Raw genomic sequence first — 13,112 nt, forward strand, 5'->3', positions numbered from 1 at the left:
GGGTGGAGTGTAAATACTGGAAAATCCTCAGTGGAGGAACCAATCATGCAGGGAGGCTGATACTCAAACACCAGGGAGGCAGAGAGGAACTCACTTTCAATTGCACAGCCAGACCACAGATGTTCTTCAGCCACGGAAGAAAAGGACCACATGCTACTAAAATCCATTAGTCCTCTTGAAGTATTCAAGAGTGGTAAAAAGCAAATGGGTCATTTTGTCCAAGTCTTTATTTCTCCCAACAGCTGAGCAAAGCACAAGTGACTGAGACACACGAGGTGCAGTGTGGCAGTGCCTGACAGGAATTTCCCACTAAGTGTGTAAGGGTGTGCCTGCTACCAGAGTTTCCCTGCTTGGGAGCTCAGTGCAGCTCCAGCAGTGGTGAAATGAACTAAAGCACGTGAATCCCATCTGGATGGAAGCACAACTGCAGCAGCTTCCAGACAGAGGCAAACTGGACACCTGCCACGGCAGTTTTTGTTAACCAGCTTGTAAATGAGACATAACACACACTTCGGTTGCAATTATTTTTTAATGGAAAAGTCTAATCAATGTTTTACATAAATATCAATTAGTGACAACAAGTCAGTTGAGTAAGTAAAGGAATACATACCCCCAAGTTTTAAAGGCTCATAATGAACTGACAAAGAAGCACACAATGACAACTATACGGAATTGATTAGAAGAGGTGGGCTGCACATCAATCACCTTCATTAAGTTCAACTGCTAATCAGATCAGGCTGTTACTGGAGTTAGTCACAGTGCAGTCTTCCCATACAGCAACAAGGACACATGTGAAGGGGAAAGTGAACTTCTAAAACACCTCTCTGCCTCCTGCAGAAAGCCCTGGCTATGAAAGTACAAAAGCCTCAAGTGTTTTGCTGATGTTAAGCCCTTTCAGGGCCTGGTTTCAGATGTGCAGTCTCCCCTTCTCAGACTGAAAACTTACTTTTAAATGAATGCACAGGCTCAATCAGACAGGAATGTGTTCACACTGCAGAGTGATACCAAGGTCGGATCTTAATAATAATTTCTTTTCTACAGGGTTGTGAAGAACTCAAATCACTTATTCCCAGGCAGGCAGCAGGGATGGGGAGAAGGGGGGGCCTATTTTCATAGTCATTAAGAGTAATTTGTTAAGTGAGTAGAAGCTGCACCAGAAACAATGGAACTTCACAGTTTTTCCAAGGAGCCTGAGAGGCATGATCCACGTTTTCATCTAACATCTTTGCACTCTTTCCCACAGGCTCAAAAGGCTAAATATCTGAAGAGGTATTGCTCATATTTTATCCACAGCTTCAGGGAGATCCGAGTTACTGGACCCCACTTTCACATACATAATCACATGGAAACCACAGATTAAATACTTTTAAACTGCATCAGTAGGAGCCACAGGTTGACACGTCAGTGTTTCCCAATTAAGCAGCATGACATCAATCTGCTGAAAGGTATCTTATTCCCCAAATATTACCTTTAAATATTAGGTGGCTAAGATGCCTGCTTTCCAGTGGTTTAATCAGTAAAAATTCATTATGAAATATCTAGAACTAACAGAAACACATTTCATTTTGCAGCTTTTTCAGTGACATTCAAATAGTTTGTAAATGCTGGGGACACAGTAGGGTCTGATCTACTGATGCATGAAAATTAACACCCTACCCTGTTCTCTGAAAGGCTCAAAAATACACAAGAAAAGTTTTGATACAAAAGTAAGTCTCCTGTCGAGTGTTAGGTCCCATAAATCCATGTCTTTTTCAAAGTCTGGACTACATATACTCAGCTGGGAACTGCACCAACACAAGATGCAAATGAAGCCTCCACAGTGAGCAACTGCTCCATAAAACAAATTGCTTCCAGGTACAGCCTAAGTAAGCTGGAACCCAACGCATGACGAAGTTGTAGCAGCTGAAAGGAACAGCAGCACTTCTGAAGTCACTGTCAAAGGTGGATGTTCCACAGCACCAGGAAGATTCTGCTTTATACCTGCACTGGCTTCAACATACTTCAAGTGACAACCCATTAAAGATCCTTGTATTCCCAATAACAGATACAAACTTGCTAACACCTCTATTGCATCAGATTGCTTATGCTCAGTGGGTTTACATTTCAGAATCAATGACAACAAAAAGGGATCTTTTGCTCCGTAACTCTGTTAGATAAGGAATCTTTGTTATAATTTTAGAAGAGAAAGCAGACGGCCTAACACAAAACACAAGCACTCAGCTGGCTGCAGTCACTCAGCATGATGTGCGACTGATAGCAGGAAGAGGATGACTTCAACACTTCCAGTTCTTCACATCTAAACAAATTTAAAATAGGGTTATTCACTTTGATAAACAGCAAGCAACACTTTGGGGGAAAAAAAAGCCAACTATAAGATACCCTGGAAAAAAAGTGATACTAATATTCCTCCTAGAACTGAGTATCCTACCTTTTAGGGTTTGAAGTACTCCTGCTAAGGACCATTTTCATTATTTCAAAAGCAACTACAAAGAATTATCATCAGAAAGGAAAAACATGATGTCAGCTGTAAATACATTACTGAGATAAGAAAGAAGCTGCCTGGAAATTTACACATTGACTCCACATCTTAGTTGCAATGGAAGTTACCAAGTGTCCATCAGTTGAGAGATTTACACAAGACCAGAAGTAATTCCCTCCCTGGCTTGTGATCAAGAGAGGAGGAATAATAACAAAGGAGAATGGTCCAAGCTGTTAAACAGGTCTATGGGGAGGGAATTACTACACTGTTAAACATCACATTTAAAGAACTGAAGATGACCATTAGCTGCCAGTGTCTGTGTTCTGTACTCCCAAGTTATGTTTAGGCTTAGCTGTTCTAATACATTCTGCATCCTACCTGTAAAGGAGACCGATACAGCCATTTTTCGTTATCTCCACTGAGTTTCATACAGGCAAAAAGGTCACAAACTGTAGGAAGGCCAAAGTCCTGAAAGAGAAGTCACCTTAATTACCAACCTGAACGTAATTACATTCTCATGTATCTTCTGTAAAGTGTTCAAAAAACCAAATCTGATTTTTGAGTCTTTGAAATTAATACTTTCTTCATTTAGTACAACATATTAACTTGTTTAGTGCTAAGTAACTAATAATTGTGAAAACATTAAAAGAGCCGAGAAACCTGAAAATCTTCAGTCAGTATTATCCAAAAGAGCTAAGACTTTGGAAGAAAAGGAAGTCATTAAATTCAGTAAAGCAATAAACCTGGCACATAAGACACAAAAGTATCAAAAACTTATGCTCACTTGTGCTTTCTTGCGCAGAAGCCATTTATCTTCCACTGGAGGTGGGTTTGCATTTTGTTGGTCATTTGAAGTCAACACCCAACTGTTTACATTTAAGGGGAGGTGGAATGGAGCCAGGAGGTCTAGGAAAGGACTCTTGAAACTCTTGTCTGCTTTTTCCCGACTCTCCTTTTCTTCTGTGCCTTCTGCTTTGTGCTCAGTCTTGGCCAGCCAGCTTGTCAGAGGCCTCTCGAGCAATGCTTTCCAGGGTTCTGCGACCTCTGCTGAATAATCTGCTTTCTCTGCACTCACAGGTTCCCTTGGGAGCTGCTTTGAGGGGCTAAGCCAGGAACTGGCAGGAAATTTGGTCTTCTCATGCTCAGGGTCTGGTACATCTTTCTGGCTGACTGGAACTCCGTTTTTGTCCTTCCCATCTTTCTTCAGAAGCCATTTGCAAAGAGCCTCTTTTCCACAGTTTTCATCACACACACATTCTGAAAAGCTGGCACACAGATCATTAGCTTTGCACACATCTTCCACTTTAAAGGGGGCCTGGGGATGCTGAAGAAGCCAAGCATTTACAGCAGATGTAGTGGGCGATTTCTTTCCATCAAGATGCTCATTCAGGCACTTCAGATTTCCCAGGTTCTCAATTTCCACACTTTTGCTCTGGCTGCCACAACAACTGGTACATGTTTCAGCTTTGAGGAGCCAATCATTCAAATTGCATTCTTCCCTAAAAGGTTTAAATTCATTCTTCCATTTCTCCTCTGAAGCAATACTTCCATTTTCTGTGTCAGGAGTAAGCAGCCAGTCAGAAAGGTCCATCTCTTCTTGTCCAAGGGATTCTAATTCCTCCACCTTTCCAATAGTGGAAAAGGATGAGTTGAGAGTAGAGGTGGAGTCCTTGTGACCAGGGGACTCTGTCTTCCCAGCAACATCACATTGCTGACTGTGCAGGAGCCAGTTCTCCAAATCCTTTAGATTTCCCCAGGCTTGCTCAAAATAACAGACTTTGGAAGTATTCAAATCCTAGTAAAGACACATTGAAATTCATCTATTAAAACTGAAAGGCAATGTTCAGTTATTGTTTGCATAGAGCTCGGAGCATTCAGCTAGTAAGTGCCAAAGCATCAGCTGAACATGAGACAATGAAGAGTTCTACAGAAAGTTTAATTCCCACCACATTCTGCCTGCAATCAGATACTGTGTTTTCCCCTGTTAAAAACTAGGTTAGTGCACAAAAGGTTTACCTGGCTGGGCTCTGACACACATTTTTGCGTAACCCATTCCTCAAGATTGGTGCTGGGAACATAGGGAGCCTGGCACACACCCACAGGCCTGCTTCCGAGTAACCACTCAGCCAGAGAGGCACTCACTGTCCCACACAGTGTCTGCTGCTGAGAGAGAATGTCCTTGGTTAGGAGAAAGACTAATTGCTGAGCCAATCTATGGTGAACATCAACACAGGCATTCAGCATCATGCATCAGTATTTCTGCACCAAAAGGAAACACAGTCCCTTCTAATTACGAAAAAACCCATAAGAATTGGATAGTTCCAACATCAAGGAACATTCAGTTAAAAAATTGTCAGTCACGCTCCATATACACTTTCACACTGTGTTCTTGCCTGTCTGTTCCTGGAGCAGCTACAGTATCAGATCACTCTGCTCACCACAGCCACTGGCTACTCAAGCATCTTAACAAACACAAGCCATTACTCAAGCTCACTTAACATGCTTGAGTTCTCCTCTTTCCTCTAATGCAATTAAACACTCACAGACACAGGTCAAGCTCACCTGCTCACAGTTCATTAGGGCACAGTTCTGCCCTGGGAACCAGGGAGAAGCATTCTCTCTCTCTGAGGTTTGCTGAAAGAAAAGTAAACATTAATTTAAATCTCCATTTTGTCCAGTTTCTAGGACAAATTCTACAATAAAGCAGAAGTAAAGCACAGTTACACCTGCTCAGTGCTTCATGGCTAACAATGTTCTCAACATTTACAAACAGAATGGAGAAAGATTGACTATAAAAATACTACCTTGAGTCTGCTTCCTTTAACAGAATTGTCTCCAACAATACAGAAATATGCTGCTTACATAAGAATCCCAAAATACTTCTATAACAGAAAGCATCTACAATGCTTTAACTATTGCTAGCTAAAGAGAACAGTAACAAATTTTCATTTGCTGGAATAGAGAAAGAATGCAGTAGTCATTCCCTCAGCCTCTGCCAAAATACATTAAAATAACATATACATAACTAAACTCAGGGAAAGTGAGAACTACATGCAACAATTAATAAACCACTGTGTATTTATTATACAGCTAAAATTATATGACTCGTGCACAGGATCCATTCAAGCTGTCACTAAAAGCAAAAATAGCACTTGGAATAGATTGCACTACTGAAAATAAATCTTTGAGACAAGTATTCCAACCCAGGGAAGTCCTGGTGCTTACCATCGTTTTAATGGAACCAAATGAGGTAATAGCTTGGCGAAGGTAAGATGTGTCAGCCTCAAAATTCAAGATGGAAGACTCTTCAGGTTTAAGTGTAAGACTTTCCAGTCTGAAAGAGTAAGGTGATAGTTACAGAAAGAAAAAGAAATTACAATATTCTTCATCCATTCTGTTTTGGAAGTCAGTCCATTATTTCATAAAAAGGCTTTCAAGCTACTTGGCAGTTATTAGGTAACAAAAAAGACTTTTAATATGGCATACAAAAAAAGAAATGGCTATCTACAAACCAAGAATAGAATAAATTGCCAGCAAAACACAAGTTTCACCTTCTTACTTCAGCTGCCATCAACAACTAATATTTGAAATAATCTGCCTAAGTGAGTACCTCTCCTGCTCATTATAGTCCTGATTTATTACCTCAGACTTTTTTGAAGTTCTTATTTCTAGGAACTATTAAAAATGTAGGAACAGTGAGATCTATTATTAGTTCTATTAGAATAAAAAATCAGATTCAATTGATAAGTTAAAATAAACCCAACTGTGTTAACTTGCATCATAAAATCTATTTACCTCTCCAGGCAAACTGAAATCTGGTTTGCCAGTTCGTTACTGTAGGAGCGTTCCAGCTGATGAATAAGGCAATTGAACTGTCCCAAGTACTGCATGGAAGACAAAACACACATTATTGTTTCAGCTTCCAGGATCAAAAGTGAGACAATACTTGCAAGGACAAAGTTTGCTTGAAAATGCCGGTGCAGCAACCGACAACCAAGCCTCACCCAGTAGAGCTGCTGTGCCTGCTGCTGCAAGGCCTCCTCTTTGAGCTGCTGGATGAGATCCACCTGCTCGAAGAGCCACACCTCACGGCTGCGCAGGCATTCCAGCTGCCGGCTGATGTGGCTGTGGATCTTGGCCTTCACCTGTCAGGGAACACGCACATTTCTACATCTGTCAAGCAGAGTGAACAAGCATGTGCTGCACTGATTACAAACTACTGTTTGTCAGTGGCAAGTGGTATTTTTAGAGCGATTTATTTCTCAAAAATTCATCCCAGTCACCCACAGCACCACATGACTCAGATCAGTAACAGTTCCAGGGCTACCTTTAAAGAGGTATCAAAGAATACTGTTATTTGTAATCTCTCTCTATTCTGATCTTTCAACCAACAGCTTTTGGAAATTCTGCATGCCTAAGCTAGTAATACAGGAATACCTTTAAGAAGAGCATGGCCAAATGACACAGCAATGTGTTTGCGAATCGCTAGGAAAATTTCAGACCACCATGATAATAGTAAGTATTCTGGAATAATAGAAACTTTCATTGAAGTTATGTTAGTTATTAAAACATCTTTAAGAAGTATTTAAATTAAGATAAAGAATTTCAAATTACCTCCCGCCAGTTTTCTTTAATCTGCTGTTCAGCTTTGACAATTCCAGATATAGCTGTTTCCAAGTCCTTCTTTGCTTGAAGGCACTTTGCCAGAGTCTCACTGCTGCAGGAATTTCTATTTCTATCTTGTGGTGGACTCATTCTTGAAGTGTTCCTAAAACACAATGGAAAAAACTATTTCTTAATAGTTTCTATTCCTCTTTAACAGAAGAGGAACAGCATCATATGAAGAACCATCTGCTCTACTTCACTATAAAGGTGAACAAAAAAACCCCTAAGACCCTACAAAGATGCAAGTTTTCTAAACATAGATAAAGCTCTCCTCCAGGAGCAACAGCCATCTCTCAAACACCTCAGCCCACAGAATTTGCACAATCACAGGAAAACCAACAGATATTTGACAACAGCTTCAGCTGCAGGAGTTTAGGCAATCCTCCCCTGCCAGCCACCTTCCTCCTGCTTTTATGCCTAGCCAGCAAACTCCAGAGCTGAGGGGCTGGTTAAGGGAAGGTTCAGCAGCAATGCTGGAGCTGGGGGAGAATGGCCCAGCCGGGGGCAGGAAATATTTCAGTCACCCTTTTTTCCTCTGCAGGCAAATGAGCTGGCTCCCATAAATGAGAAAATTCCAATACAGTTTCACCAACTGAAAGCCCATGTGTTGCTACAAAGATCACTCTTTACTAAACTGCAAAGGCCACAACTTTTAACAGCTACCCATTATTTTGTCCTGGTCACAGCTGTGGTAGCTTAGTCAGCTTCGGCATAGTCTCAAGTAAAAGGGGCTCAAATACAAAATTTCTACAGAAGTTATACTGGTAAGGATTCTGCAAGTAAGGGGGAAAAGATAGTATAGATTTTTAGTAAAAATGGGAAGGATCAGCACTTTTCCTCAACAGTGGGTTATTTTGTTACCAAAGAGTTTGAATTCTCCTGTCAGTTTCATGGGATTCCTGAAGCACTAAACATTCATAGTATTCCTTCTACTTAAAACAAGTCCTCAGCAATGACAGCTATGGAAATTCCCAGCAGATTTAAAGCGTACACATGTGCCAAGCTAAAATGTCACAGATTTTACCACGGCTCTAGACAGAAGTGAAAGTAGTTTTGAATACAAGACAACCATAAGCTTGTGTTCCTAAGCAGCTATTTAGTCAGCAATTTCCAGGCCTCATGATCATATAAACTGCAACCCAAAAATCCTTCTACAGCCAAGATCCACCAGACAGATATTAAAATGTGTTTCAGACAGGAGAGGGCTAAGCGTGGCTTGCAAGTGCAAGGTGACAGAAAAAGCAATGGTCACTGTGGGGCAGGAGCAGAGGCTGCACCTCCCGTAGTTCCCTCAACACCATGGGCTTCCTGTCTCTCCAGTGCCTCCAGACATGAGACATGGACTAGGCACAGAAGCCACCCCAAGACCCTGAACACAACTCAATCCCATCCTCACCATAACATCTCATCTTCTAGGAACTGCAGAGCACAAATACAAGAGAAGAGAACTCAAATGGAATTTTTAAGCTTATGTTATTTTGCACCAAATCAGACAGGGTGCAGAAGTCCAAAATACATAATTCTCCATGCTGTGCTATGAATGCCAGTTTTGTCCCAGTATTTGCACACCCTAACTCATTCGCAGGTTCACTTCTGTAAGGTTTCATCATCTTCACCATGCTAGTCATGTTCAAAAAAAGGTAAGCTAACCTTTCTCCTCACAACACTCCTTAGACTTTATCTTGCTTTTTCAACTCTCATGTTCAACCTACAGGAGGTAGGAGCCAACAGTGTAGGCGGGAGCCCTAGTCCTCAGATGTAATCTAACAAGTAGATTACAGCAATACACCCAGCCAAGAAAACAAGGATATCAGATACCTTAAAAACTATCGTAAACTCAAAAGTAAATTTTAAAAATCATATTGATTATTAATTCATTTATTATATTCTCACGTAAGTCAAAGTCTGAAAGGCTAAATGTAACTATCATATTTGCTCACATAATAGACAATGTACTTAAAACTCTTGTGAAAATTATGTTAACCTACTTTATCATACTCTTCATTAGCAACACCATAATGGCACAATCAAATTAAAGAAGCTTGCACACGCTTCTCTAATGATCTCTGAAACTATTGTTTGTTGCTTTTCCTGTTTTTCGATGATAGCAAGAGACTCTCTCCGGAATGTGTAGGGAGAATGAATGCTGAATGAATTCCTCCAGCCAGCCAACTCCTGTTAAAATGGCTGTTCTTAGGCTTCGTCGAAAATTAGCCAGTAAAACTCCCATGTTGAGCATGAGAGCCAATCCACCTTTCTTTTCAATTTCCACAAACCTCTAACAAAACTAAGTGAGGGCAAGCACGTACTTCCTTGTTTCCCAGTTTCTCCCAAATAGCACTGGGAATTTAAGATGTTTTCAGATCACATGCTCTGAAACACCCGCGTTCACACACTTCGCCTCAACAGTTAACAAAATACAATTACTTCTGCAAGAAGACACACAGCCGGCAACACACACTCACTTGTTCTGGCCATTTCCGTGCCACCAAACTGTTTCCAAGCACACGGGGGTCCCCCCAGTCCCCGCTATGTGCGTCACGGGATGCACACCCCCCACCAGATAAGCTCGCACTTACTTTCCGCGCTCAGGAAGCAATCCCACAATGTCCTGTTTATAACAAGGCTTCCATTCCCAGACTCCCGCTCCGCTGAGGCACGGCCTCCGGAATGCTTTCCAGAACGCACCCAACCCTGCAAATTCCGCTCCAAGCCCTGGCTCGCCGGAGCGGCCCCGCGCCTTATCGCGGTGGCCCAGCCCGCGCCCCTCCCCGGCCACCGCGCCCGGCCGAGCCCGCACGTCGGCAGCGCCGGGGCGGGCCCGGGGCCGGCCGCGACCCCCGTGCCGGGCGGGGACCGAGCCGAGCCGCATCCGCTCTGCAAAACACCAAGTGCCTCCGAGCATCCCACCAGCACTTCAAACCGCGAAACCTCAAGGTTTTGCAACAAAACCGCTATTTCTTGCAACTTCAGAAGCGCGGCAATGTGCCTCCTTAATGCAACAACAAAGCAGACCCGAGCGCCAAGGCATCCAGCGCGGATGCAGCAGCAAGAGCTAGAGCTGCGAGCCGACCCAGCCGCCGAGCTCAACCTTCCGTCCCTGGCCATGCACAGCCCAGCGGTGAGGCTCCCCATCCAGCACTGAGCCTGCAACGCGCCGGAAATCCTGACACTCGGAAATCCTGAGCCTCTCGGATGCAAGTTAGCTCCTGGAAGGACCAAAATGACATGCACACACATACACAACTCTTGTTACATCGACTCTTGCTTCCATAATTTCACACACACAGCTGAGGAAAGCACATAGAATGGCCTCGGTTGGAAAGGACCTTGAAATCATCTCGTTCCACTCCCTCTGCCATAGCCAGGGACACCTCTCACTAGACCAGGCTGCTCAGCACCCCATCCAGCCTGGCCTTGAACACTCCCAGGGATGGGCAATGTAGGTGTCCTCACCTGCATGTGATCAGTAAAAATGTTATAGCCATTAAACCAAAATAACTGCCTGAATGATGAAGGAAGATGGTATTATTGTTCCTAGGAAAACAACTACCAGTTTTTACAGGAAGACTTCTGACTTGCTGGAGAGCTGTCACCCCAAGACCCTGCACCCACAACTCCTGCTCACAGTATTACTTCTCCTGGTGCTCTGTGCAACCTCCTGACTGCCTACACTCCACCCCTGAGGTGTTAATTTCCATAGATCAGAAACTACTGGAGAAAAATAATTTTTAGCTTTTAATTAAGTATCTGGTGGCTGGGGAGCAGAAGAGGAGGAGACAACCCTGCCTCTTCTGCACAGTCTGCAAACAGGCCAGCAGGAAACTGGTTTTACCAGCTTTCACTCTCAGCACAATCATCCCTGCTGCCCTTGGGAAGAGCATTGTTTTCCATTTCAAATGGGTCACCTCAAAAGCATGGCTGTGCAGAGCCTTTGTTGGGGAAAGGCTTCTAAAGGGAATGAAGCCTCCCATCGAACAGGCTCTATTTATAAATGTGGAATGACTTCTTCCATTTGGCAGGACAAGGCTGCTCCAAAGGCCTCTCTGACCTGTCTTTATGTGGCTTTAAACCAGCTGGCCTGATTGAACTGAAATCCCCATGGATTTCCATCTTACCCCACCAAAAAACAGTAGTTCTTCTTAAGAAGCTCTCCCAAATTAGGTACGTGGGAGCTGTGGTCAGGGAGTAAACTACTCTAAGTACACGAGCTGAATCCTGGAACTTCCCATTTACATCCAAGCATAACAAGCACTTTGTACAGTTCAGTATCTGTGTAATGTGCCAGTATCTGTACGCAGCTCCAGATGAGGGGATTATTTTACTCCAAAACAAATATATAACACCCTATTTTTTAAGTTACAAGCTGTGTGAAGGAAAAAAAATAACCTTGAACAGTTCCAAGTAAGAGACAAAGTGAAATAAACACCTTAAGGAATAGTAACAAAAGTTTCAGGTAATACATTTTCTAAAATTCGGGTAGTTTTCACCTGTCTGCACAGTATATGGTCTGTGGCACAGATCTGAACATGTGTGACTACCTTTTCTGCCTATTTTAGCCCCAAAATAGCCCAGCCAGTACACAAAGTACTTGTATTGAGACACTCTCACAAGACCTGGGCTCTGAACAGTCACAAGTCACTAATGCAGCTGTGAAGAAGTCTGATCACCATTTCATTCCATCTATCATAAATGTATGTTTTATGCACAACAAGCATATAAGTGAAATCACAAAGTATCTGAATATGAAGGCCTGAAATCTCTATGCTATTACTACTGACAGTACCAGAGTGACAATACCCCAGAGTGGGAAAGACACACACTTATCTTAATACAGATTACACATTACAACACAATTATCTTCCACACTTTTGCACTGAAAACCCTTTGGAAAACAAGTTAACAAATCCCTAGCCCTGCGTGAAGCATATGGCCCCAAAGATAGCACTGCCATGCTCTCTGCACATCCATCTATCCAATGTTATGCACTTACACCGTGATGAACAGTGGTTTTTACATGGCTGCCAGCTTTCTTCCGCTCCCGTGACTGCATACCTTACCCAAAGTCTCAAGGGAAGGCAACCTTGTTCCTCTGACAGCTTTTCTCTTTAGTCCCAGCCATAAACACCAAGTTTAAAGCTGTCAAACTGCTTAGCAAACCCCTGGAAGCTCTGGCTCGCACCACTTACCGGCACCGAACAACACAGGTCGGACAAACTTTCAACAACCACGATGCGGCAAAACCCCGACCATTCCTAACCCAGACATTTACTGCTTATGTAACGTCCGAGAAGCGCAGCTGCTAACAAAAGACTTTGCCTTTGCAATCAGAGACGTGGCTTTAGGAGCGCTCGCGACACAACCTCTCCGGGACGCGAAGAGAGCGAGATCAGTACAAAACCCCGTCTCCGTGTCCCGTGTGAGCCCAGCGCCGCGGAGCGTCCATTTCCCGACCGACCTGCTCGATCCAGGCCGGGTGCCTGGGCACTTCCCGCTGCGCGGCACGGGGTGCCTTACGGGGTGCCTTACGGGCAGCTTTACGGGATTGCTCTCGGATCCCCCCCGGGCGCCTCCCCGGCCCCGCCGGCCCCGCCGGCCCCGCCGCTCCCTCACCGCCGTCCGCGCGCCGCTCCCTCAGCCCCGCGCCGTCCGCCCGCCTGCCCGCCGGCCCGCGCCAGTCCCGCGCGCTCTCGCGAGACCGCCGCCCCGCGCGCCCCCTGCCGGCGCGGCGGAGGGGCTGCGGGGCGCTGAGGGAGCGGCGGGGGCTGTGCTGCTGCTGCTGGTGCTCCACACGGCAGCCAAAATCCGGGAATCACGGCCGACCCGGCACGGCAAATCCCCGGAGCACAGAACGTGTATCATGGGCCGAGCCACCGGTTTGGGGCTTCCGCGTGTCCACCGGAAATCTCCCAGTGTACGTGGCTTGGTTTGGCTTTACACAGTACAGGTTTGGGGTTTTCCTTTCCAC

General features: G+C 44.2%; 1 protein-coding gene across 6 annotated transcripts; it reads right to left on the bottom strand.

The window, feature by feature from the left end:
* Positions 1-510: 510 nt before the first annotated feature.
* NCOA4 (nuclear receptor coactivator 4) lies at positions 511-12,801 on the bottom strand. Of its 6 annotated transcripts, none has more exons than XM_039554427.1 (10): positions 12,758-12,801; positions 7,094-7,247; positions 6,484-6,624; positions 6,275-6,363; positions 5,705-5,813; positions 5,042-5,113; positions 4,496-4,639; positions 3,264-4,274; positions 2,858-2,947; positions 511-2,296 (listed from the first exon to the last, which is right to left on the bottom strand). In XM_039554427.1, the coding sequence occupies exons 2-10, from the start codon at positions 7,232-7,234 to the stop codon at positions 2,291-2,293; spliced, it is 1,803 nt and encodes a 600-aa protein (XP_039410361.1). In that variant the 5' UTR covers positions 7,235-7,247; positions 12,758-12,801; the 3' UTR covers positions 511-2,290. The 6 variants fall into 6 exon arrangements, with proteins under 6 accessions (XP_039410361.1, XP_039410360.1, XP_010399165.1 ...); XM_039554426.1 differs by having other exon boundaries at positions 4,496-4,642; XM_010400863.4 differs by lacking the exon at positions 12,758-12,801 and adding an exon at positions 12,603-12,684 and having other exon boundaries at positions 4,496-4,642.
* Between the last annotated feature and the right edge of the window lie 311 nt (positions 12,802-13,112).

This window comes from Corvus cornix, chromosome 6 (assembly GCF_000738735.6).
Source record: "Corvus cornix cornix isolate S_Up_H32 chromosome 6, ASM73873v5, whole genome shotgun sequence".
In the NCBI taxonomy this organism is placed as follows: domain Eukaryota; kingdom Metazoa; phylum Chordata; class Aves; order Passeriformes; family Corvidae; genus Corvus; species Corvus cornix.

What these genes read in the sequence shown, in the direction of transcription:
- NCOA4 (XM_039554426.1), bottom strand. Translation starts at nt 7,234, where the DNA reads ATGAGTCCACCACAAGATAGAAATAGAAATTCCTGCAGCAGTGAGACT. An exon ending in TTAAAGAAAACTGGCGGGAG is followed by an intron (nt 6,625 to 7,093) that starts GTAATTTGAAAT and finishes GTTCCCTGACAG; the next exon opens with GTGAAGGCCAAGATCCACAG. An exon ending in TTCTGCGCAAGAAAGCACAA is followed by an intron (nt 2,948 to 3,263) that starts GTGAGCATAAGT and finishes CTTCTCTTTCAG; the next exon opens with GACTTTGGCCTTCCTACAGT.